Source organism: Fulmarus glacialis, unplaced genomic scaffold (assembly GCF_000690835.1).
Source record: "Fulmarus glacialis isolate BGI_N327 unplaced genomic scaffold, ASM69083v1 scaffold21903, whole genome shotgun sequence".
Classification (NCBI taxonomy): Eukaryota; Metazoa; Chordata; class Aves; order Procellariiformes; family Procellariidae; genus Fulmarus; species Fulmarus glacialis.
This window is the reverse complement of record NW_009202599.1, coordinates 340-26,862: the sequence shown is the minus strand read 5'-3', so window position 1 is coordinate 26,862 and position 26,523 is coordinate 340. Positions and strand designations below refer to the sequence as shown.

Below are 26,523 nucleotides of genomic sequence, written 5' to 3'. Positions count from 1 at the left end.
TAATAATAATAATAATAAAAAATGAGAGAGCAGAAAAGTAAAGCAGAACACCTCCTCCCCTCTGATCTATTAGAGGAGTAAAGCCTGCCTGTGAGCTTATGCCAAAATACACACACCTTACCTTTTGGAGGAGATGACCAGTACAACTGAAGTCGTCTGTAAAGCCTCACATACAAAGGAGGCCTGGATGGCTTCTCCTCTGGCTCTTCTGGAGGTCTCTCAGTTGGACCCAGATACATGAGAGCAGCTTCATGTTTCTGAGGCCATTCCTTGGATTTACATGGAAAGGAAAGAAGATAAAGGGGCTTTTGTTGAGCACCTACCTCTTTATTCTGTTTAGTCCTCAGCCTATTTATTCTGTGCTCCCAAGTACTCCTTCAGAGCTACCCAGATCCCACCACTGCCTCAGCCTACCTTATTGCTCTCCAGCCTCCAGATACATATAAGAGATAACTGTTTTGCAGCTTGGAAAAGATTACCCACAGTTCCCAAGTCTATTAATCTACTCCTTCCCCACATAAAAGTGAGGTATTTTCCCCTCTATAAGCAGAGGATAAAGGGACGTTCTCTTTGCTGCTGAGGCTCCTGTGTGGCAGGGTGACACAGCTGCTTCTGGCTGGAGGGAACAACCAAAACCAGCAAGATCAACATTAATGTTTGAAAGCACAATTGGTTTCTGGATGGCACAAAGGCAACCTCAAAGAGCAACAGGAGAGCGGGGTCTAGTGCAAACAGGCGAAGATACAGTGCTGTGTGCAGCCAAGGGGCACTAAAATCTGGCAGGCCTTTGTTCTTCAACAACTCAAACAATCAAGATCTGATCTTATAGTCAGGTGCTTATAAACAGCAATACAACAGGTCAGGTGAGCTTTATAAAGCACCTGAGGGAAGGGGGAGGGGGGAAAAAAAAAAAAAAAAGAAATAACATTATTCTCAGTGATATTTCAGATTCCACTGCCAGAAACAGAAGAACCTTAGCTCCTGAAATACTTCCAGATGCTGACAAAGCTTATTTCCTCTCATTTTGTTTTAAAAGTAATTTCTGAAATGCTCAAAACATAGGACTTATGGAGGGAATAATATGGTTGGTTTTTAAATGTATATACTAAAACAACCCAGCCAAGAGCCCACATGTACTCGATACAATTATTTTTCTACGCACAAAACTTTAGAATTAGTTTTGAATCATATAGCACAGGTTGTTAAGCCAATTTACCTCACACCTCTGAGAGCAAGGAAAGACTCCATTGTCATACTTACATAATAAACAGGACAGAGGTTGTATCAGTAGGGCAATACACGAACAGTAAGTATTAATGATTAAAGGGAAAAGCAGCAATGCTGTGATAATTTAAACCTGTATATTTTAGAAGAGATGATTAACACTCATAACAATGCCCCTACCAATATCAGAAGTGATTTTTTCCCTTACATTGTTTTCAGCTACAGATCACCCTGTTTCAAAGGACAGCTACAGCAAAACCAGAAAAGATGAAGTGCACAGCAGCAAAGACAAGCTAGGAAGAGATTGAGCTCAACAGGCTGGAGCCATTTCTTATGAAAATTAAGAAAATTATAACATAAAAGGCACATAGAGCAATGAATACCACAGTTAGGGGAGATCGGGTAGAAACTTTTCTACCTTAATAGCAGGAAAAGTGGGCGCTTCTTTTTAACCTTCAGCAGGTCCAACAGATCTTTTTAATGTACAATGAATAGCTCACCAGTGAAATCCACTATCACTGCCACTAACTGAGGCTAAGGACTCAATAAAAGTGAGAAAGGGGCTGGAGAGAAGTGAAGAATAGGTTTCTACCTAGAATGCCAGCACACAGAATCATCATCTCAAATTTCCTGGGGATGGGAGGGGTAGAATCTTTCATGGATGCATTACAATTTAGATCCCCTTTACAGGAGCTTCCTATTAAGGAAGCATTGGCCATCACAGACAGCATGGCTGGACTGTACAATCTGATCTGCCGTACCAGCTCCCGGGTATTTCCACAGCCTTTCATGAGGCTCCTTTTATGTTCAGAGAACAGGAAAAGCACGTGAATGAAAATGCCTCACCTTTCATGCAAGTCAAATTTTAATCTTTCCAGGATCAATTTTAAGCAACAGAGAAGTTTAAGGTGAGATATAAGCTATTAATCTTCATGTTCATTTTACTACACATGGAAGCCTGATTATCAACGTGCACAAGCAGTCTAATTATAGCCACTTCTGCCAGATGAATAAATCAGAATGAAGACATGTTTTCTTATGTTATCATAAGAAAGACTTGAGAAAAGGAGACAGAGCACTATAATGGTTATCTTCAGCACCACTACTGCTCTCCAGTTTCAAAGGTGGTCACTGGCTCCCCCTGGTGATCTTGCAGCAACAGACCCTCAGTAAAGAATTTTTTTTAAGTATTCCTCCTCCCCTTCATCTCTTCAGAAGTTAAGTCTACCAATTGGTAGGTTTTTTAACAAGTCGAGTTTCACTCCCGTTTTATATTGTTACCAGAACGCTTCACAAAAACTTGCAGATAAATTATACAAAGCATAGTCAGCCTTTTCATTTCCCAACTACAAAAACACTTTCCTTGCAATTACTCTTTACCTTAAATGCACTGAAAAAGTGAGCTGCTTTAGTTTTCAGAGGTCCAAGGTACCAGTACCTGAAAAAAGAACACAGATAGAACTTCTAAGATATCCAGCGGTTGATACTGGGAAAGGGAGAAATCCTGCATAAAGTCAAGAGCACACAGACTTGTTTGCCACTGAAGTCAGTGCTCCCCTACAACCTTTAGCTTTGTGATACTCTAAGATAGTTTCTACACACCACCAGCAGCTTAGCAGTGACATCCCTTTCCCGAGTTACAGATCACCAAAATGCAGTACACAATCTTCACCAGAGGCAGTGTGACATCTCAGTAGCAGAATTGCAATAAAGAATGGAGGAAACAAACAAAAAAACCCCAATAGCTTCAGTGACAAAAGAACAGAGCCAGCAAACATCAATTTGCCCCAAAGGATTCTCAGATCAAAATCAATGTTTTACAAAATAAAAATCCTGCCAGCCATGAAGTATTGTATAGCACCTGAAAATGACTATATTTAGGCAGGCTTGGCACACATTTTGATCACTGTCTTCCACCAAAGAAGGTCAACAAAGCACATTAAACACCATCAGCTCAAAAGTACTGCACATTTGAGCGTATCATTAACTACTAAGGCATGCAACTGTCACACCACTCCCACCAAGTCGTGAAATTGTCTGTAAAGTAATAAAACCTCAAAAACATAAAAGAGCACCACGTCTCCACCAGGACAGTGCTTAGCAGAGGGACAGCCAGCCAAATTTCTGGAACTGGGGCTTATGGCTTGACTCTCTTCATAGTAGGTGCCTTCTTTTAAGTATAAGATCAGTTGTACTGGAATACACCAAACATTCATTTAGCCCAATAACCCATCTCTGATAGGGACCAAAAGTGGATGCTTAGGGAGACGTATAAAAACAGGACAAGCACACATGGTCCTTGTCCCAAGCACATTCTGAGCACCCATTCATTTGTGGCTGAACTGCTTTCCAAGCTGGGCACATTTTCTGTGCATTCGAAAACATTCATTGAAGAGAATGAGGTTTGAAAATGTTCATGCCGCCCCAAGTACAAAAGGTGCTCTCATGCCTCCAGCACTGAGTCCAAAAGACTCTTACGAAAGGGAACTGCTGCAGGAAAAGACGAGAAGGCTGACACTAGGCAAAAAACAGGGCATGCGGAGGAAGCCTAGTGAGAGTGCAGAGGGAAGAGAAGTGCAATTCCTTAATCTTGGGGCTGCAATCAGCAGGAGAGCCTGCAGCGTAGCCAAGTCAGCACCTACACAAGCTACCAAGCATGTCCCTGGCTTCCCAGGGACAAACACCCTGGCCATTTACTGCACTTCCCCCATTCCACATCACCTCTCAATCCTACTCAAATATTGCCAGTCAGACTCCAGAGGTGTGCTACCTCTTGTTTCCTGACAAAGACAGCTCATTCCCAAAACACATGGTATCTCCTTAGAGCCCTGCAGCAAAGGCATGTGCTGCAATTCCTCCATAACAGTCTCAGAAGAGACTGCTTTGGCTTTGCTGCTCCTTCACCAGATAATGCTAGTCATCTGATACACAGACAGTGGCATATTAAATGGCCATTTGGAGAAAGCCCAACAATTATTAGTTTAGCATTCAGAGAACAGTCATCAGACAGCACGGTCCATGCCATTTCTGGCAGGAACTGAAGGGCATTTCTACTGCATCTGATGTCCCTTGTTGCAATTGAGTTGCAGAGTTTGCGTGCGCCTTTTTATTGGCAACTGATGAAAACCAATGGCCAATTACTTTACCTAGACTTTACTCAAGGGAGAGCTTTTCCCACTGATACTATCTGAATAAAGTTCCAGACGTGGGCACCACAAGGCAAGCAGAAAGTAAATACTTAAAAGAACAGGTGAGCACCAAAAAAGTGTTTATTTCAAATGACAAAAATGCTGAAATGTCTTACACTCCCCTGTGTGTAATGTGAGACCTACAAGAGTGGGTGCCTCTGCCTGTCAAAGGCCTACACTCAAAACAATACTTCTTTACAAGAGGGGGTATGCCTTTTTAGGCAACAGATACTAAAAAAGGTAGTTTCAAAAACCAGTATTTTCTTACTTGCTAACTTTAACTCCTGCATCTCTGTAAGATCCCCATCTTAAACCAGTCACTGCAAACACAGGCTGTTCCTTTTCTCCCTGTAAAGAAAAATAAACATTGTGAAATTGCTCTCTTATCTTGCTTCCAACTTTGTTTTTTGCAGCTAAAAAAATATCATTTCTATATAAAAACTGATTTCTGATTAATCCCAGAAGTGAAATTTCACAGAAGAGGTACGATAAATAGCTAACAGCAATAAAGCTAGGCAGAATTTAAGTGCTGTACATTCCATCTGCTCCCACAAAGAAAAATAAACATTGTGAAATTGCTCTCTTATCTTGCTTCCAACTTTGTTTTTTGCAGCTAAAAAAATATCATTTCTATATAAAAACTGATTTCTGATTAATCCCAGAAGTGAAATTTCACAGAAGAGGTACGATAAATAGCTAACAGCAATAAAGCTAGGCAGAATTTAAGTGTTGTACATTCCATCTGCTCCCAGAGAGAAATGTAAGAGGTGAAGTTTTGAAGAGGTTGACTGAGTTTGACTGCACACCCGGAATTAGCCATTTCATTTTGTGGATGTTGTCAACCAAAAGCAAGGAGCTGTGCACAGTGACACTAAGTTCTTGCTGCAGAAATGTCCATTCTACAACATAACAGGAAAATAATATTCAAAAACCATATAGGGCATAGTCAAAGGTTTTCCTATTTCACATTTTTCAGTTTGTAAAAGAAAGCTATTAACTTCACAATACATATGAATGCATTAAATCAGCTCAGACAGCTATTGTTATCTCTCACCATTTCTACAGAAATATTGGTGTTAGTAAGTTTTGTATTCATGAATACTCTCTGAGCCTCAAAAAAAGATGTTCAGGCATTCTAGTGTTTTCTCCAATTTAGTCCATCTGATGTCATAGCATACAATGGAGAAATGACTGCCACCAGAACTGCTGATATCATAAACCAAAATTCATGACAGCATTACACAGAGGAAAAGCAGTCCATGTAAACAGAACAACATGAGAATAGGAAAGTTTTAGGAACGTTGGGTGCCAAATAAGCAGATGCTTTTACCTTGATCTGCAAGACATCAAGTGGAACTGTCTCTCCCTTCAAAATGGCCAATGTAGCATTAGTAATATGTCTGCAAAACAAACAGGAAAGAAGCAAAGGAAACCAAACAGGAAGGAAGGAAAAGATTAAGCTTCAAAATTACACTTTTTTTTCAGCAAACTCCACTAGGAGTCCAGGTGGGGCTTTTTTGCAACAAACACAACAACCCCAGTGAAAGAACTCTGACAAAGTGCTGCACTTCCTTGAAATCAGAAACCAAACTGAGTGGCTGCAACACATGACAAAGCCTGTGTTCTAACAAACAGCAAAAGACTGAAAAGCAAAAGGAAGTTCTCTGCCTAAGCTTTTCAGAGATTCTTCCTTCCTCAGCTAATCTGGCAGATCACACGTTACTTGCTGTTTCGGATGCTTAACACACTAAGGACCGAAATCATGGTTTTATTTTTTTGGTGGCAACCTGGAAGAGAAGGGGATGGTCATGAGACTGGTCTCAATTAATGTGTCTAGGATTGAATTGCCTTAGTATGTCAGTTTGTTTTGTAGTTTTTAATCAACATAAATCTACCTATCAGCAGTGCTCATGTGGTTTCGGTCTCCATTAAGTAGTGGACAGTCGCTAAGGCACTTTCTCATTTCAAGTCATAAAGCCTGGCACTAAAGATTTTGTAACCGAAGTGTTCAAGTTCATAAAGAAGTCTCTATGTCCAGGCCTTGAAGCATATATTTCATTAAAACCCCTTTCTTGTTTTCAAAGTTGGGTAAAATTTAAATTCCACATTGCGCACGTTTCCAGTGTCTCAGCTGGACAGGGAAAAAAAACCCAAAACCAAATGCAGTTTTCAGATCCAGCCCAATATTCATGTGAATCAGCAGAAGAAATTGCCCTTGGCTTCATCAGGCTTAGAAAACTGAGACAGAGAAGGAAGCTGTTCTTCCCTCAGCCCTTCTTTTCTCCTAACTCGTATCCTTCTGTAAGACGTCTACAGTTCCTACAGTCCAAAGGTGAGATCTAAGAGTGGTGAAGGAACCAAAGCCCAAATATTTCTTTTTAAAATATCACTTCTGCACTTCTTAAGTAAGGTTCTGTTACTGGCGTGGGTTGTTAAGCAGCCTATTGACCAAACTCCTTTCAACTTCACCAATATGCTGCAGTCTCACCTGCACAGTTCATTACCTTGGGACAAGAAGATCATTCATTTTAAACAGCTTCTTTAGAACCCAAACATAAATTATTATTTTAATCTTAGCTGCTGATTACAGCCTTGTCCATCTTGCCAAGCTTCAAAGCACTCTGGTAGTTTTAATGAAGGATGTTATGCCAGTTGGCTCGTGGGTTTTATGTATGATGGATACCAGCAAGGGTTCCGCAAAGAAGAATGTTAATGAGTTACTGGGAGAACCAGAGTGAACAGATTTCAGGAGCAAGGAGAAATACATTCATTAGTATGGGAGGAGAGGAAGGAAAAAATTGAAAAGAAATTACATGTGGGGAAAAGAAAGCTTAGTTGACTAGCCTTTTTACTTTAGAAGTGGACAAAACAAACCCACAACAAACTGAAATGCAGGCAACAGATACTGCCAGACTAGATCATATCCAGGATGCTGACAGATAAGATTCAGGTTGTTGGAGAGTTGCCAGCATCAGTCCCATCACAGGGATGGGCGAGAAACCCTGCAGAAGTCAGTAATGGGATCCAACCTTTCCCATATAGATATTCTTGTACGCCTTAGGTTGCAGGTGCCAACCAGGTTATATGTGGACTGGTTTCTAGAATTCTTAAACTGGAGAAGGGATGAAAAGAGGACTTTTTTTTGTTTTATTTTGTCATATCCTTTCTGACTATTCCTAAGAGGCTTGATCCTTTTAAGCCTTTTTTTTTTTTTTTTGAAAACTCTGAGCATCACACGATCACAGAGAATTAGCCACAGCAAATTATTTCATGTTCTAATAATACATACATTTCCTCCTTTTAATTTTAGTCAGTTTTTGGAAGTCATTAACTCAGGCAAGTCCAGAGAATCACCAGGCTCTGCCCAGAGACTACCAACTTCTATGTAACATAGATGAAAAAGAAAAATATCAAGCTACCGAGAAGCGCTGCTCCTTGAAAACAAACAAAAAAAAGCCCCCTTTCAGAAACATGCAAAACTTACTGGACTTGGTTCGGGCTCTCAGGGTAGAGTGTGTGGCTCAGAGTGCAAGTCTTCCCAAGAGGTATGAATCCTATAGGAATCTTACTGAAGACAGCCTGGACACATGAGGAGAGTAAATTAACATTTGCATCAGCTGAACAAAGCTTCCTGTGTGGAGATCACAGCTGTGTCTGATATCACCCCTTTGGCACTAAGCAGCCAGGCACTTCCTTAAATGAGGCAGTAATACATAATGACTCAGAACATGGCATACGAATCTGTGAACCCACCACTGCCAACTGGGTACAAAGGAGCTCTCTGTAATCATCAAGAGCATTGTTACATGCAGGTTGGCAGCCACGTCCTAACTAATGCATGGATTCTGTCAGCAATCTGCCATCTTTCTTAATACTGACAGTGGCATCACAAGCTCTGAATCTCATTTACCATTGCAGAATTCCCCTCTGATAGAGTAACCTTGCATGGCAAAGAGATTTTCTCAGTTAAGGAACGGAAATTAATTGATTCCTCTGGCATCCAAATCATGAAGCAGCAGAAGGTCTAATTTTTGGAAGTCATTGACCGTGTTATTTTTCTGTACCACAGTTCAGCGAAAGGGCTTGTTGAAGGAGCAAGTTATTACTCTATACCTCATAATAAACTGTGCTTCTTGAAGCGTGTCAGCAAATCAATGTAAACTACCATATATCACAATGTACCATCTCCCTCCTGGGCATTGCTACTAGCAGCATCATGATACTGCAAATCCGCACCAACGAAATAATACCCCTCTCACTTCATGCCCACCCGCTCTCTCTTGCTATCTCTGTCACCTGCAAATCTTAACACATCTCAAACACCCTTCTCTCATTTTCTTCAGAATTGTTTTACAGCGTGCAGACCACAGGCTATTTGCAGCTCATGCAGTCACGCTCTGCTCCCCTGGCTGCTAGGAACAGCATTTCTGGAATACCTTGCACAGGCTCTTCTTATCCAGGCAACAGTGGATAAGAGTAAAAAGGGAAGCAGAGCACAGAGTGAGGGGGCTGAACTGCAGATCTCTACCCCTAGGACAGAGTGATATGAAGAACAAGAAGAATTCCTTGGCCAAAGACAAAGTGACACAGTGGCAATACTACCATGCAGTATTCCACCCGAAATAGTGCCGGATGAAGAATTTTCTACGCTACTGCTAATCAAACCAAGCTACATCAAGATAATAAGTCAAAAAATAGGGAAGAAAAACTAGCCAGTAAAGCCCCTAAAACTTTTCTTACCATATCTTTAGCTTATAGAGGTCTCAGGGACTAACCATAATAATATTAAATTTAAAAAATTGTTGTCTCAGAATTGATACAGACAGTGCCCCTTTAAAAATACTGGCTTGGTTGCAGAGTTTCTCTTGTCACATTCAGACAAAGCAACTGCCTAAACAGATACAATTCTGGCTGCCAAGGATATCATCATAATCTTGTCTGGATCATTTAATTGAGTTTTTGCCAGCTCCTGCCAGAAGGTTTTGGGAACAATGATTGCCTCCTTTCTTCAATAATACTGTCCTCCCTCTTTAAAAAAGAAAAATCTCTCTCACTTCCATTTGGAGCGATCCACCTTGAGAGGTTAAAATTTGCTTTCTGCAGCCATCTGCATAGGTAGGTATTCACCGCTTGAAAAAATGGCAAAGCAATCATAAAGCAATAGGAGCATGGCCACAACTGAATTCGGTTTCAAGCCTGTACAAATACAAGAAAAACATGTACTTTCACCCGATGCTTCTGCCAAACAAAGCAGCATACACAGCTGGTCCATAGGTCTTTGAAAGTTGTGCATCTGGCTTCTCCACAATCCCTGCTCTAACGCTGGAAACTTCCCAAAGCCGTGGTTTGGGAGCCATTGCACTCCCTGAGAAAGGGAATGAAGAACAACAGGCAGAATTGCAGGAGACTAGCATGGCTGACCTATTACGCAGCAAGCTAGCTCCAGATTAGTAAGCAACATATCTGTAGAAGACAGCTGAGGCCAAGAGATCACAGCAGATGCACAAGACACTTCCTCTTCAAAATAAACAAAATTTTAAAAATGACACTTCCTTACCTCATCTGCTCTGCGGAGAAGTCCAGTTATGACCTGAAAAACATGGGAAATGCTCAGCTCTGAGAATTTTCTTTTTTATTTACAGTAGAAAGCTACAAAATTCATACCCACATTTACTCTTTGGAAAAGATTTAAGGAGCAGCTACTCTTTTATAGAAGGTTCTACAGTTGTTTACATGGGAAAGGAGGCATGTTCAGTGTGCAAACATGGTGGAAATAGCAGGGTTATGAGTGCGCATGAGTATATGCTGGCACTACAACCAATGCCAATGTAAATGTTTTAACATTTAATAATGCTCTGCATAATGCAAACATAGCACTGGTCAGTGTGCAATTAACAGTAATCAAGTCTAAGGCCAGGAGAAACTTGCAGATGTATTCTGACCACTTTCTCTTCAGGTCATTGCATTTCATTTAGCCATTGCCTTATGAAGCCAGTAGTTAGCATTCCAGGAAATGCTTTAATAAAATACAGCCTTCCTTGAAAAATAGAGTATCCCTCAGTTCTGCTGGTAGTTCGCTCCTGTCATTAATCATCTTGACAACAGGCATTTATTAAATATATACCATGCTTTGTTATCACTCCCACGTAATTTTTCAATTATTTGATTCCCACTTAGCAAAACATGCATTCCTCTTGGGGAGTACAGATGGGAATGAATTTTGAAAATTAAACCATTACAGCTACATTACACAGAAAGAAAAAGTTAGAATCATGTCTCCCCAAGTAACTTTCTCATTCTAGAATAAAATTCTGGAAGATCTCTTTCTGCCCCCACTCCCATCATCGCTTTTAGACTAATAACAACTAGCAGAGTCTTCTTATCCCCGGAAGATTATAACATTGACTGAAAACACAGATACTAAAACGGACAAATCTCTAGTAATAGCTGTTATGATGTTGCTACATTACACAGACTCAATCTTCTCACCCTCAGCCTGACTATGATTCTCAACGAACCAGGACAAAGCTCCTGCAGTACCTCTTGTACTGTGCCATCTCCTCCTGCAATAATGATCAGATCTGTGCTTTCCATCAATTCCAGCAGCTTTTTTGCTTGTCCCTCATAATCAGTCTGAAGAAACAGAAATCCAAACGTGAGAACTCAAGTGACTATTTCTAGGATTTCTCTTCTACAGAAAAAAAAAGAATCATCTATACATTTGCTTAATAGTTATTCTCATATAGGCACACAGTACCGTATATTACTTACATTCACTGAAATTTCTTCAACTTATAAAACAAGTCTGCTGCCTAATACAATATGTGCAAGCAAACACAGATGCGCAAAGGCTAAATGAAATATCAGAGTAAATCTTATTTGATAGATCTAGAATATCGCGGCAATAATCATATTTCCAGGTAGTTTTACATTGAAACAAAACCACAAGCAAACCATGCTCTTGCAAAAAAAGTCCCAACATCTTCAGCAGCCAAAGTGCTCAAGGGCGTCTCCTGAAACACAGAACCAGCTACATAAAAGGCTACTGCCCGACAGCAAGCTGTTGACAACAGGTTTAGCAGTAAAGAGTACACTGACTTTCTAAGCCATCAAAACCGTTTTCTGCAAAATGAGTGTCTTTTACAAGGACACCTCGGCCTCAGTTACTGGCCCAGCTGTGTTTTGCTAACTTGTCAGGTCTGAAGCTACACAGCATCAGTTTTAAGTCTTGCAAAATCGTTTTTTCTCTTAGGGTGGGACTATGTATTTTCAATGATCAGAGAGAGGCATTGAAAAAACCAGCATTTTAACACTAAACCTTGTGAAAAAGACTCCAAGACAGAAAGATACATATTAGAGTACTTCACTGCTAATAGGACACAGTGACTATTAAACAATCCACATATCACAGCCTCAAAAACCTGCAAAAAGATCAGAATCCCTTCATGTTTACTTTTTCTTCTCTTTCCAAAGAAAACCTCTCTGCTAATTCACACCATTTAGAGCTCAGTGTTCTGCTTTCATGATGGGAATGTTGAATTATTTGGGGATACACCGAGATATTTTCAGTGTAAAAATAAAAGGTTATTTTTAATTAATCTGAACAGTTCCACTGCACATCAAAGTTCCTCACTTCTGAATTCTGCAAGTTCAGGCAGAATTAACAATTTCAACAGCAATGGGCACGCACCACTAGCCAGCACTCAAATATTTAGAGAGTTTTCTCTCAAATATGAATTATAGAAGGGCTGCTTTAGACAGACAGACAAGCACATGTACTGCTTTAGCTGAAAATTAAAAACCCAGTACACAGTTTGTAAATTAACTGTGACTTAAAAAGATAAAGTACCAGCTTAATATCTCAGGATTTATTTCTTCTCATGAGATGTCTACAGGACAACTGAGAATTTCAAATACATCCAGAATTGAATTTCAATTCTTCAAGAGGACAAATCAGAGCAGACAATGTATCTATATTAACAGAACAGTTCTTACCTTAACCACAGTTACATCCAAGCCAGATAAGTGCAAAATTGGAGCAGCATTCTTTTCAAAAAGATTCCTGGCTTTGCTGAAAAAACAGAGTAAGAATTATTTCATTAGTCTGGTGGTTAAAAAAATTAAAAAGGAAAGAAACAAATGAATAACAAGAAGAAATCTACTTAAAAACAGAGCATACAATCTACACAATCAGTCACTCAACCTGCCAGTCAGGAAAGATGAGATTTCATTTGGTTCAAATGTATTACATTTCTAGACTTGTATCTCAGATGTCAGGTTTTTGTTGCAGTTTTAATAAATGCAGAAGAGGTTATCTAGCTTTCTCCAAAAATAATTAAAAAAAACCAAAACAAAATAAGATCTCCAGAAAGAAATTCATTAGAAAATTAATGAGTTACAGAGCACCAAGCTTTAAGACCACAAAGAAGGCCATTTAAGTTTTCAGAAACATTTTTAAAAAAAAAAATTACTGTTACATATTATTAAATAAGTTTAGAAGCAAAATTTTACTGACTTTCTTTTGTTATAGGACTCGTGCATTTTCTGCCTATGGCATAATAAAATAATTATGCCATTAACTATAAATTGCTTACAAGTAGAAACATGAGACTAGAAGTCAGAGACTTAATTTATTAACACTTTGCATTTTCCAATCATGGGTGTTTTGAACAAAAGCACGTTAAGTCCAAGCACTTCCATGTCAGACATTTAATTCCTTTCATATCGTACTCCCCACCCCTCCCCAAGATGCAACTGATACGAAGCTTAGCTGATCAGCAGAAAGAGACACACATCATATCCAAGATAATTGTTTTTCTGCTAATAAGTATGCAAAAATAGCAGCCGACCTCTTCCAGGAGTCTTGCTCTGAGCCCATATTTAGCCTCTCAGTTTGTGGGCACATCCCTTTCAAGGACAGGTTCCTACAGGAGTAACATCACTGCTGGCTAACTTCAAGTCTTGAAGTAATCAAGGTCATCTCTTATTTCTATAGTTTTTGAGGACGGAAATGCATCACATACACAAGTGTGGGAGGAATACAAAGGAATTCCACATATGAAGGAATGACAAAGGCCGAAACACAGGATAAAAGAAAAATTAAAAATATACATATGTTTAGAAATCATTCTTTCAACTCCAGCATCTAGTTCTATTTCTCATCCCAATATTTTTGGTGAAATAAAGTTTGGCATAGTTACATAGCACCAGCTTGGCATCAGAGGGAGGCAAAAATGAGCTCAAAAATCTGGCTGGCTTTTATAGTAGATGGCAGAGCAAAAATACAGAAAGAGTGCCTAGGGAAGGGGCAGTTTTACCCTTTGCAAGCTGCTGGGTTGAGGAACACTGTTGCTTTCTTCAGTGGCATACTGGAAGGGATCAGCTGGTTGCCAAAAGCCTAAGTGAGATAAAAAGAGCAGAGCTCGGTTTATCTTTTAAGCGCATTGGTAAAACAGTTCAAAATAATGCATCTCTACAAATGTCAATGGGCTTTCAAACCTCATGACATTCAAATGACTTCCATCTTTAGCCATTGCACAGGTCTCCTATTCAAAGACCTACACTCTTAGCAACAGCTCACACCACTGTCACAAGTACTTTTTAGCTCATTTTTACAATTCCACCACCATTTCGTTTTTGTCAATCTCTGGTTTTCTGCCATGGGCAGAGATCCAGTGAACTATCCTTGACTCCAAGGTTACTTGATTTTCCTTCCTTATGTAATTCTCATACACCTGCCTGCCACCTTCTTTCTGCATCTTTTTCCACTTCTGTCCTTCATTTCTTATCTCTTCTGCTCATTTTTGTATTTTCTATGCTTAAGTTTTTGAAGATATGAAAGATAATCACCAGAGAATTTGCCCTGACCTATAAGCAAGCTCACAGTTTCTCAGACACTTTTTCTTCCTAATGTCTCCCTCTAAAAATCAGTAAATTCCTCTTCAATTTTTGATCCCTCGATTTTAAATTCTTTGAGAGTTATTCCATACAGCCTCTTGTCTTTTAGCCATTTGTACCTATTTCCATAGCTTTTCAACACAGGAGAAGCAAGAAAAGGCAAAGCTACCACGCATGTTACTTCCCACTCTGTAAACCTCTTTTAGCTCACCTAGAGGTATCCTCACTACCACACCAAATCAAACTGGTTTTGAGTACAAGGATGACAACATATTCAGCAGTACCGTCCACAAGCCCCAGAAATAAAGTAGGAACAAGAGACTACTGCGCTGAACACAAGACACAGTCAACCGTCCCTGGTTTTTTTTCCCCTTTATCTTGAAAGTTAATCCCTTTTTTATACTGAAGATGAATGGACGCTGTACACAAAGCACTGTAGATTTTAGTCAATGTTACTTGTTTAAATTTCTAATTAATTCCACTTGCCAACTTTACTCGGGAAACCTCAATTAAAAGAAGTGTGCAGCTCGCTATGCTGCTTAAAACATTTAAATTTTTTCTTCAAGAAAGGAAAAGGATGAGAGAAGTTGCTGAGAGTAAAGGAATCTTCAAAGAAAGGGAAACAAATCAATAGCTCTTAAGCTTTACTCAAAAATCTGCTGGAAAACAGACAAACGTATTTTATTGTAATTGTTGGGTGGGAATTGGGAAACATAGGGGACCTCTAGCATGTTACAGCTGTTAGAAACAATTAGTCATTTGCTCGGGGGCACAATGTGATGTATTTGCTTGCTCTAAACAACCTAACAAGGCTCATAAAGAATTTATGAGTAGTGACATAATCACTTTTTTATGTAATATACTTAGACATTCATGTTACATACAGGGGCATTTTTAAAGCAAATGCTGATTTTTAAGACAGGAAATAAAAAAATAATAATGCAACATTCTAGAAGTCTTTTTTCAGAGTACAACATAAGGAAAGACAACTTAAAGCCAGACGTTAAAAATGGTTATTAAATATATATATGAAGGCATAATTTAGGAAAGTCAATGCTTTTTTCACTTCCTTTTCAAATGCACACTTCCAGGTATTGTATTTCTGGACTTCTAAGATGACAATCACTATTTTGCAACTATGAAAAACCCTTTATACAAAGGCTTTATAATGCTTTATGAATACGAACGGAGAAATTACATTCCTTTACAGAAAACTATCCCTGCTACACAGAGCGAATTGTTTGCCAGCTAAACAGGACCTCTTTAGCGCAAGCTCAGAGCTCAGTAACAAAAACGTCAATCAGCGAGACCACATTTGCAAAGGAAGTCCACAGTCAGTTGACACTGACTTATTCCAGAGAAGGAGGTGTAAAAGGTTTAAAATACGATAAATGGGTTCTTTATTATAGAATCTTTCTATGATCATTTGCCACCCCAAAGCTGTCATCATAAACTGATATTTAAATTCAGATATGCAGGGTGGTCTTTGCATGAAATACTGCTGTAGCGGATACTTTGGCAGGAAGATGGGCGCCTCACCAATTTGGTATTGTAACAGGCTTAAAAACTTAAAAATCTTATGTAAAAATAATAGGGAACCCCCCCACTTCACTAAGACTAAACTTTTTCTTGGGTGAGTCTGCCTCTTTTTTTTCCCAATACTTATACAGCACTATAAACACAAGTAGCATTTTTCAAACAATTACAGATTGTTGTTACTCTGAAGAACATATCAGACATTTAATGCCTTACTTCTGTATTGCTGTGTGTTTTCAAGCAGTATTTGGCACTGACACATCAGTGAGAATGGAAATTACAGCAAGAGTTGATTACTAGGCTTTTTGGTTCACTCCTTTCTAATGCAGGAGTCTTCTGCAGGATATTCTCCCAGGCTTTAACCACTGAAATTGTAGAAAGCTCTATTGACAGTGCTTTTGCACTTTCATTTACAAGAATAAGCCATAATGGAATAGATCCCATCACTTAATGACTGGAATTAAGAAACAGGAAAGTCAGAATTCCCACAACAGAACTATCTTCTTGTACCAGTCTTTCCTTAGCAGTGACACCTTTTTGACAGCATACACACTTAGGTCTTTTAACTTCTCCTTATATGTAATTTCATCAGCATGTTTTTAAAAAATTTTATAATTTGCTCAGCATGCTTCAAATACTGAGGTATTAACTGCTATTTTTGGCGACATAAAAAACTTCTATCACTTTGATATTATGCAGTAAAAATGAATATTGAAAACATAAAAATCAAGAACAACTGATACTATGAGTTGGAAATGCATTTGACACTGAAGCTATAAGTATGATTTATGAAAGCAGTATTTTCAGGGAAAGATTTTTCTTATTCTTTCATGAGACTTGAGCTCCCTTACATCTATTCTGGCATGAAGTTCCATTGCCCAAATCAAGGTGCTGTGAACATCTTTCTTTCAACAGCAGGCAGGCTAAAATTGGGATTATTCAGGTGCACCACAGAAGCAGTGTAATCTCAAGGAAAGTTCTTTAATGAGAAAAATGATTTTCACCATTCTTCTCAGGCTGCAGTACGTAGCAATGATGGGAGCAGTGTTACACCCTGCAAAATCTCTAAGATCTGGCATAGAGAAGCATGTTTAGAATAAACTTTATTTGCGGGAGGTAGAAAGAGTCTTAAAATCCCACACCACACCACCAAGGTAATCAGAGCCAGTAAGCAGTACCTGTGCAGTGATGTAATCCATGGGCAACAGCACTTGAAAGCACCCATGAAAGACTGCTTATTAAGGACAAGATTTCTTTATGGGAATACTACAGTATGAGAATTTGTTCATTGCTGGTTGCCCACGCAGACTACAAACTACAAAATGCAATAGTTAATATAATCAGACAGTAACTACCCCTTTCTCTCTGAATACCAGCTTTCCTGTCAGTGATCAGCAAATCGGTTGTCTCCATTAAGTACCCAGTACATGGGTCTCAAAAACACTAGGTCAGTCATCACACTTAGTATCCTCAATAAAGGCACTCAGGCTAAAATAGACAAGAGCGAGGTCTCTCCAGCCAAGCACTAACGCGAAGCACTTTGCACTGCTTCTGCCTAGACTACACCCGTCGTGGTGGATCTGAGATTTCAGTCTCCTATCTTATCAACAAATCATCTTCCCACCAGAAATTTACAGACACGAAGTAATTACACCCGCAGAAATGGAAGTCTGGCTAGCTACAGCAGTAACTAAGATTACCCCAACGACAATACTGCACCGTGCATCGCAACAGCAGTCAGGGCACGAAAGGTACAGTACCCCGGCTGCAGGCCTCGTCCACCCTTTTGCACTTTAGCAAAAGAACACAGATGGCATCATTATAAGGCTTGTCACGTAGAGAGGGCCCACTGGGAGAATCTCAGGAGCCCTGCACAACCAAGATAAGACGGAGATTTTAATCTAATTTTATCACTTTAAATGGTATTACCTGGGCTTCTTGGCATGCAGCTCTTCGTAGCAGGTTATCGCTATTAGGTAAGACAGAAAAGAGAGTGGATGTTAGGTTGTGTAAGTTTAAAACAGTTTGCTCATTTTTAAAATGTAGGTACATACCCTTTTTACACACACTTTGACAGCACTAAAATAAAAAATACAGGTTCTTTAAGACCTATTTTACACATTTTAAGGATGAAACACACCCATTTAAGCACACATGCATAATTTTTTTCTGCATGTGCACACAAACGCTCTTTCTATAGTAAAGAAGAGCAGAAAATAAAGACCAGGATGCCAAGCGTGCTGAGATTACATAAGCTACGAGACACTGTATAACTGTGATTAATTTTTAAACTGCTACACAACTGTACTCCAGATTTAAGGTGTGGGTTTTTTCCATGTTAATACTGCCTGTTATTTATACTGAAGGTACTTACCATTCTGGCAGCATAGAAGGGATTTAGTTACACTTAAGTGTAACTTCCATGGACTTAAATCTTTGTGCATTATAACTGTGAACTCCCTTCTCCATCAGTTTGTAAGCAAGCCGAACACATGTTAATGCAGCACCTACCAGCTAGGTCTGAGCATGGCCTAAAGCAGTAACTCAGAGAGGTGAAAATCACTCAACTCACCTAAGTGAAGTTTAAAAACAAAGACAAAAATATCAGTAGTAGATATATCACTGACGGTCATCTGAGAAGTAAATTCCAGACTCATCCTCGTGCTTGTCATGGGTGACAGACAGCATTAGCAAGGTGGCTAGCAGGGTATAGTTAGCAAACAAACTGGAGACAGAGCTACTGAGTGACCAAAAAATGCCCTATTGGCCCTGGCAAACAAAACAGGGAGTCCTGTTCTGCAGTGCCCAAAGTCTCACCTGTCCTCTAGATATCAGACACTCCCCTTCCTTGCTAAAACCAAAAAACTCCTTCAGCTTGCCCTTGCCAATACCTGGCAAGACAGTATGTTATTGTCTCAAAAATATCAAGTACGAAAAAACCCAATTATAGTTAGCATACCAAAATGAATACAGTACACCAGTTAAAAGGATTCAAGGCCAACCATGAAAAACAAGTGACTAAGAAAGCAGCACACACTCCTGCCACAAAGTGTGGCTCATCAGGCCAAATCCTGCAATGGAAATGACAGAAGAGAAGGCAAGGTCAGACCTCTGGACCCAAACCGAGTGCGACCTATTCAATTCCATGAGTTTAAGGTATTTATCTGTCACTGGGGCTATATAAGCTGCTCTTTTTGCCATCACCAAAAGATGTTGCAATGCCATAAAAGGAGAAGTAGGGTGACTTTAGGTGAGATACGAACTTGGGTTCTGAGAAAATAACTCTACAGCAAAAAAGCCACAGAGTTATTCCTGGTAATAATAAAAAGACAAAGGAAGAATTCAAGCATGGAAAAAGAAAATATGTGAATAATACCTCAGCAGGATAACAAGTAACTGGAATGTCTAAAAAAAATTTCCTCAAAGGCATGCTTTCAACTGTCATGTTTGGTCCTTAAAACCAAAGGAATAAGTCATTTGTATTACTCAGAAGAGCGACAGACTTGTCTTTGATTGCAGTAATATAACGAAAGCACACTAGTTAAAATAACTATCTCTGAAAAGGTTTGTATTCCAAGATAAACAACACTGTCACAGTTAATTCCAGTTCAATCAAGACAGCATGACAGGCTAAGTCCATCCTGTGCTGCTGAGGGCACGAGCCCTCACATAGGGACTTTTTTTCCCCTCTGTGATTATGTGTGGCCAGAGCAAACACAAAGCAATTGCAATTTCAAGACATAAAGTTGAAATATTATGGGATATCAAGAAAACCCCACTATCAAATGATGGCCTCACAGTTGATTTATTTGAGAATTGCTGTCCTAACCTTATTAACAAATTCTAGTCAAATCCATGTTATCTGCTTACTTCACATTGATGCTATTTTGTTCAGAAGTCAAGTTGTGTCACATTGTCAGCCAGTATGTTTTCCCAATGCCCGCAACCTTATGCTGCAATGCTAATCGCCTTTAAAATGGAGTCCAGCACAGCTTTTCAAACACAAGCAAAAGATACTGTGCTCTCTGTCCCAACCTGCAAAGACCCTCAAAACAATTGTCAAGGATGTAAGTTTGATTCAGCTCAGTGGAGTCTTAACCACAAAAATTAGGCTTGACAGTTTAGATGTCAACATTTAAGCTTATTTTCTCTTGCACTGAAGCACTTACAGAAACAGAAGAAGTCTACTCTGACACATATCATTTTGGTGTCAAAGGAAAGGTTTAGGTTCTGAGACCAGAACAACCATTTACTGTCTCCAGTAATTTACAGGTGATTTGTCTCACCTCTCTAGTAGCACAGCACCCAGAATCCCATGCCATCCCAGGCTCATAGGATTCCCACTGATTCAACTAGGACATATATTTCAAAGTCCTCTGAGTTTGGCTTAAAGATGTCCCAAGTTTGACTTAAAGATGCCAGGTAACAGGAAAACTTTTATTTCCTTAAAATGTTACGTCAACACTTAACTATCTTCACACTTAAGAAAAGAAAGCACAAGTGCGCTCACAGGGGTGTACCTGTGAGAACAGCAGTCCTCGTCCTGTAACACAGCTCTTGCCTTTACTCATCTCATATGGCTCACCTAAAGTACCACAAGCGGGTCTGGAAGTCCTCTGCAGGTCATACCAATTAATAAATATAGCTAGAAAAATGTTAAAAATAGCAAAAAGGTAACTTCTTAAAGTCTTCTGCCTTGGTACGTATTAGATTATCAAAATATGGCTGCATACCAGCTCCCAGAGAAGAGACTTTAATAATAAACATAAGATTTTGTTGATTTTTTGTACTTTATTGACTAATATTACGTAGTAACAAAGCCTTTTCAACAACACTCGAACATGAGCAGGTGGAGGCTGAGGAAAATTGCTACACTGCCTTAAAGAACACACAGAGATTTCTTCTGACTTGCACCATATCCACAGCAAACTAAAAATCAATTTTTACTTTACATTTCCCCTAAGGGCGTACACACAGCTCCGGCCTTAAAGCAAACAGACGTGCAGTGTTGCATCTGCTGGCCAACCCAGGGCTGCCTTCCCACTGTGAGAATTAAGCATCACACAGCTTACAAGTGGGCCAACTTGCTTAGGCAGTAAAAAATTGGGAGACAGAGAGGAACGAGCAGCGGCAGTGGGGTATGGAAGAAAGAGGATGCCCTAAGCTGAACCCACGGACAGAACTTTGACTGGTTCAACAAAGATATCAGTCAATCCTGCAAGGCCAGCAGCCACTGCAGCGCAGACCCTTCGGAGAACAGAGCAGGCTTACGCCAAAGCAAGGAACCAACGCAGAAAGAAAGGAAGAGCAACTGTCCAGAGCTCACCATGCACCAGCCCTGTCAGGCTGCCAGAACACACTGGGCCGTGAGAGCAAAACATCCGTATGACCCGCTTGAACGGGGGCTGTTCTGATTTGTCTGCAACATCCCCGGCGCAGGGCTGGTGGCCACTGCTCCTGTCCTAAGCATTTTAGGGGGAATTAGCACTCTTACATATAAGTACAAGGATTCAGACAATTTAGTACATATGCTCCTCCAGCTGAGACTGCATCCTCTGCCCAAGTGCCAGCAGAGGCCAGGGCTGAAAGGACAGTTCCCACGATGAAAGGTTGGTTCCCACAATGAAAGGTCAACCAGGGCAGCAATGAACACAACATGGAGGAGACAGCAAACTCAAACCAAAGAAGCTGTCTGAGGCCCACAGCTGCAACAAGGGTAAGCCTTCGTCTTAGAGCCAACCAAAGCAGCTCCCTTAAAAGTGACCATACTACAAATGTATAAAGAAGCTCAGGTGTGAGATCCCATTTCAAAAAGGGTTATCAGCATTAAATCTGAGACTATTAAGTATATTCAGCAAGGAGAAGCCTAAAAACTCTGCAGTTCAGTGTCTGCATCAAAACACAGAGTTCTGTAAGGAGAAACTTGGCCAAAGCTGTGCACATAAGATCAGTGCTTTTAGCTGCTTTCAATAAAGCAAGAGCACAGCATCCTCTTTGCTGGATATTAGCATTTACTTCCAAAGCTTGGCTTTGGAAGGGCATGAAAGACAAATCTTAATTTGCATCAGCTTTACCCAAGACTCAGAATTTATACTCATTTTTTTTGATAAAGTTTTGATGAAATAAAGTCAACCACTCAGAAAGTATATGCAGAAAGGTGACAAAGTGAGTTATCAGTTGGCAAACACGCAGAGACTAACATTCAAATTATAGATAACAATAACACTCAGATTACTGGCAAGCAGTCAAAGGCCCAGATGCCTTGCCAGCATTTTCTACGGAGAAAGTCAATACTTTAACATATACAGAGTAAAACTGAGTATCCGAGGAGTCCACTGCCTCAGTACAACATAGAGGGTCCCCAACCTGACAAAGTGATGATCACTTACCCACTGACACCACTGTAACAGTCTGGCCAAATCTGACAATCAGTTAAGCTGATGTCCATTATGCCAGAGATTAAATTTCTGCTGATTTGACATAGCTGGTGACTCACTGCACCACCTGGACATATAAAGAAGCTCAATTCAGGAGAGGGGACCCAGGACATAAAGGCGAGAGATGCTTCCAAACTTGGCGGAAATTTTAAAACAATCATATGGTATCTTTTCTTTACCTGTAATCAGCCTTGTGTATATGTTAAACAGAAGTACGCTACTGTGTATGAGCACGTAATCTGCATACCCTCTAAGCTTTCATCTAGCATATTAAATTCAGCGTCCCTGATACCTGTAGTATGATATCCTATAGATTAAAATTATGCTAATACATAAATTCATGCAATCCAGAGAAATTAAAGGGAAACAACCTCACATGTGACAACACTGAGTGCTCTTCTTACTTCTCCAATACTACAATGATATTTGCTATCCCAAATGCAAGACAACGGATTTTGAAAATGTATTCTTTTATGAGAAACAAAGGAATTTTAAGGCTCACTGAAGTTTTGTAAGAATAGCAATAGGGTTTTAGTTAACAGTAGTTAAACCAGACATAATGCCTATCATTTTACACATGAAAAACCTTTGCCACCTTCTGATCTATGTCTCTTTTGAAGAGGCACCTTCTGTTATATTACATACTTAGAAGGGCTGAATCACAAATGGGGGATGGGGAATCAGCACAAGGTTTCCTCTTTATGCTTCCCACTCATCCAAAAACCCCTTACTGTTAAAATCAGTCAGTATTTGAACAAATACCTCCGAAGATGAAAGGCTAACACACCGATCCAGAAACTAAATGCTGCATGAAGAAAGTATCATACAAGACTGGGCTAAGAAGCTCCTCGACCTTTACAGTTATCGTCATCCACAACCTTTAGACTAACTCAGCAATGAATCGTTACATTCCAGTGCCCCTCTTTCCTCTACAGCCTATGGAGCACAAGGGCGTCCACATCAGACCCCACAGCACAGTCTGCAGGGTGCAGGAGGGGGACACCCGAGTCCATTACCAGGCAGGGAAGAGGCACAGGGGACAAGTCTGGAAAAGATAATATTCTTCTTGTCCATATTTGTCCACGTAGCGTCCTCCAAAGTCTTAAGGAAGTACTCCAGAGCTCTTCTGTCCCTATGGGCACGTAGAGACTGACTATAGAAGAGTTGCCATTTATTAGCAGGACAGATTCTTATTTACAATGGCTCCACTTAATACAGGCATCATAGCCTCTGCATCCAAAAGAAGAATGAACCTTGAGAAGTCAAAAAAGCAAATTATCTTCTTCTTGCAAGAGAAATATCTAAGAAAAACCACGAGAGAAAAGCCAAGAAGAGGAATGCAGGATGGGAAAAAAAACTTTCTTCAGCTGCAAATAAATGAGCAACATCTCAGACAGCTAATTCCAAGAAGTCAGAGGCTAATCTGAACTGATGCTGTGCTAAAGCAAGCCCCTTCGTCAGAAACTCCAGTGATGCCAGAAACCGAAGCACAAGACTTCACTAAACCTTTAATCTGTTCTGAAGTCAAGTATGCCTCATGCATAGTAATTTAGTCCCTGATGTTGATAGGGCAACATAGCCCTCATTAACCTCTTCAAGTGTTGCCTGCAGCCGTTTGTGCATGGGGCAAAAGGTACCTCTCATGCTCCCCAGCATAACTAGTACATAAACAAAAAAACTGGGGAGAGAGAATGTACAAAAAAAACCCCACCAAAAGCCATTACCACATTTGGAGGCAAAACAGAAGCTGCAGAGAGGGATCCTGGCCTATTCCCTGCTATCCAGCAGCCACAAAGTAAGGCCTTCCCTGTGCACAGTGCACCACAAAAGGGCTGCTGGGACCACCTTTGAATTTTTACACTCATGTCATCAGGTTCTTCTGTCACTCCTCATTTTTCTATTCCCTGGCTAAAACAATCCTCCACAGAGATCAAGAAATGGATAAACAGTTGTCACTTTTTTCAAACAGTATTTAAATCTCTGAAAGCAGTACTTTACAGCTGTGCTTCAGTCTACATCAAAGTCACACAGAGCAGTGTGTCATCACAGGATTTCCTACCTTGCATTTCCAATGTCTGGTAAGGAAATGCTGTATTTTCCCTTACAGATAAAAGGGGAGATTGAGGAATGGGCTGGGTAAGCATTTTTTTCCCCCCACTACATCATCTGGGTTAAAGCACCGTGCCTACGCTCGGTGCAAATAACCTCTGAGCGCTGAAATTTAGACACCAAAAGTTCCCTTTTTGTTTGTTTGCCTTTCATATTCTCCTCCTTATTTGCTACCATATCACCTATGGTACACTTTACGTTCTCTGTGATCATAACCTGTTTTCACAGGTACTGCACAGGAAAGGAATACATCTGAAACCAACAGTACATACGCACATGAATTCCCAGAAACCACAGACAAAAGGGGGAGACTGGTTGTGTCTGACGCTGCTCCTAGGCCTCCTCCAGTGCCCACTCTCCATATGCACAAGGAGCAGATTTAGTCTTTTTTTCTTAATGCTCTATTTCAGTAGCTCTCTACAGTACTCAGGCCTGACATGCACTTTGCTGTCATTAGTATCTGTGGCAACAGAAGACCAGTAAAGAGGCCACTTACGTAAGCAGGGTACCTGGGAAGGTCACAGGCTGCTCTGCCCCGCCAGCCAGCCCCTCAGATGAATGCCACTGAGCAATTTCTTCCTCCTCATTTTGTACATTAAGCTTATTCTTTTGGCTAAGAGGTATCTAGAATGATAGAACTTCAAATAATTACTCATTTACATTTTGCTATTTTTTCTGAATTCAAAGTTCAAGTTGTCAGAGGGAAAAGTGGAATGTAAGCTCAAGGATCCACTGACATTACATGAAGGCATCAAAAAAAACCCCAACCTGTTTAGCACAAATGCTTCTGCTTACAACACAGCAGTATAGAATCATAGAATGGTTTGGGTCGGAGAGGACCTTTAAAGGTCATTTAGTCCCACCCCCCTCCCATGAGCAGGGACATCTTCAACTAGATCAGGTTGCTCAGAGCCCCGTCCAACCCGACCTTGAATGTTGCCAGGGATGGGGCATCTACCACCTCTCTGGGCAACCTGTGCCAGTGGTTCACCACCCTCATTGTAAAAAATGTCTTCCTTATGTCTAGCCTAAATCTACCCTCTTTTAGTTTAAAACCATTCCCCTTTGTCCTATCGCAACAGGCCCTGCTAAAAAGTTTGTCCCCATCTTTGTTATAAGCCTCCTTTAAGTACTGAAAAGCCACGGTCTCCCCAGAGCCTTCTCTTCTCCAGGCTGAACAACCCCAACTCTCTCAGCCTTTCTTCTACATACTATGTACTCCTCTTCCGTCTGTTGGTCTCTGTAGGCATACACATGAAACCATGACCTTGTTACCACCACTTTCACACAGTTATTCTCCATCTTACCATAGCCTGCCCTACAATTAGCAATTCCAAGGAGAAAAGTGTGGAGGGAGAGTTTTTTTGCTGCTTGCCCTGCAGTCCACCGAGCCTTAGTGCTTCAGGTAAGAAGTAAGCAACTAAAGCAGATGTACCATTCAAAACAAAGACTAATTTAATGCAAAGGTCCCTAGGCAAAAGGAAATACAGAATGAAACTATAACAAACAAGATAAACAGATTTATTTTCCTAAGTTTTCCACCGAGGCTTTCGCAGCATTTTAATGTAAGCAGAAAAGAACACTGCTAAAATCATGACTTAACAACTAAAAAGACGTTAAGACATTGACGGAATAAACAGCAGCACCAAAAGTAACAATTTTTTAAAATAATTTGGCTATACTTGCATTTTAGTCAAGTGTATTAACCATAATCTTAAAGGACAGGGATTAAAATATAAGCCTAGCTATTTAAAAATTGTGAAAGAGGATTTTGCTTACTATAGGGAACATTTGCTCCACAGATAAACAGTGGAAATGACACCCTGCTAGGTATGAGTTATGTTAGCAGTACTGCTGCTGCAGCAGTTGACGGGCTCCTTCCAGCTAGGTGGGTGATAACAGCAAAGCACATGCACCGGGGAGGCACAGCGCATGGCCGCTGCCGGCGCTGCACCTCAGGACAGGCACAAGTGCTCATGCACAAGAAAACTGGCATCTTTCATGAGATGTATAGCACCGTTAAAAGGAAAAAAAAGGAGATGGGAAAACCCACGGGCACACGACCTGCATGCTGCAATGGCCACCTTCTGTGATGGCGCATGAAGGTGGCTTCCTGTCAGCCTGGTACCAGT

The 26,523-nt window shown here is 40.3% G+C and overlaps 1 protein-coding gene across 1 annotated transcript; it reads right to left on the bottom strand.

Moving 5' to 3' along the window:
- Positions 1-116: 116 nt before the first annotated feature.
- On the bottom strand, positions 117-25,693 carry LOC104070753 (acylglycerol kinase, mitochondrial-like; the record flags this gene model as incomplete). The annotated part of the gene is made up of 12 exons (XM_009574357.1): positions 25,604-25,693; positions 24,888-25,015; positions 17,775-17,814; positions 13,730-13,809; positions 12,408-12,483; positions 10,953-11,045; positions 9,970-10,002; positions 7,897-7,991; positions 5,743-5,812; positions 4,681-4,760; positions 2,605-2,662; positions 117-269 (listed from the first exon to the last, which is right to left on the bottom strand). Coding segments are annotated over exons 1-12 (996 nt in total), but the record flags the coding sequence as incomplete, so codon positions are not given.
- Between the last annotated feature and the right edge of the window lie 830 nt (positions 25,694-26,523).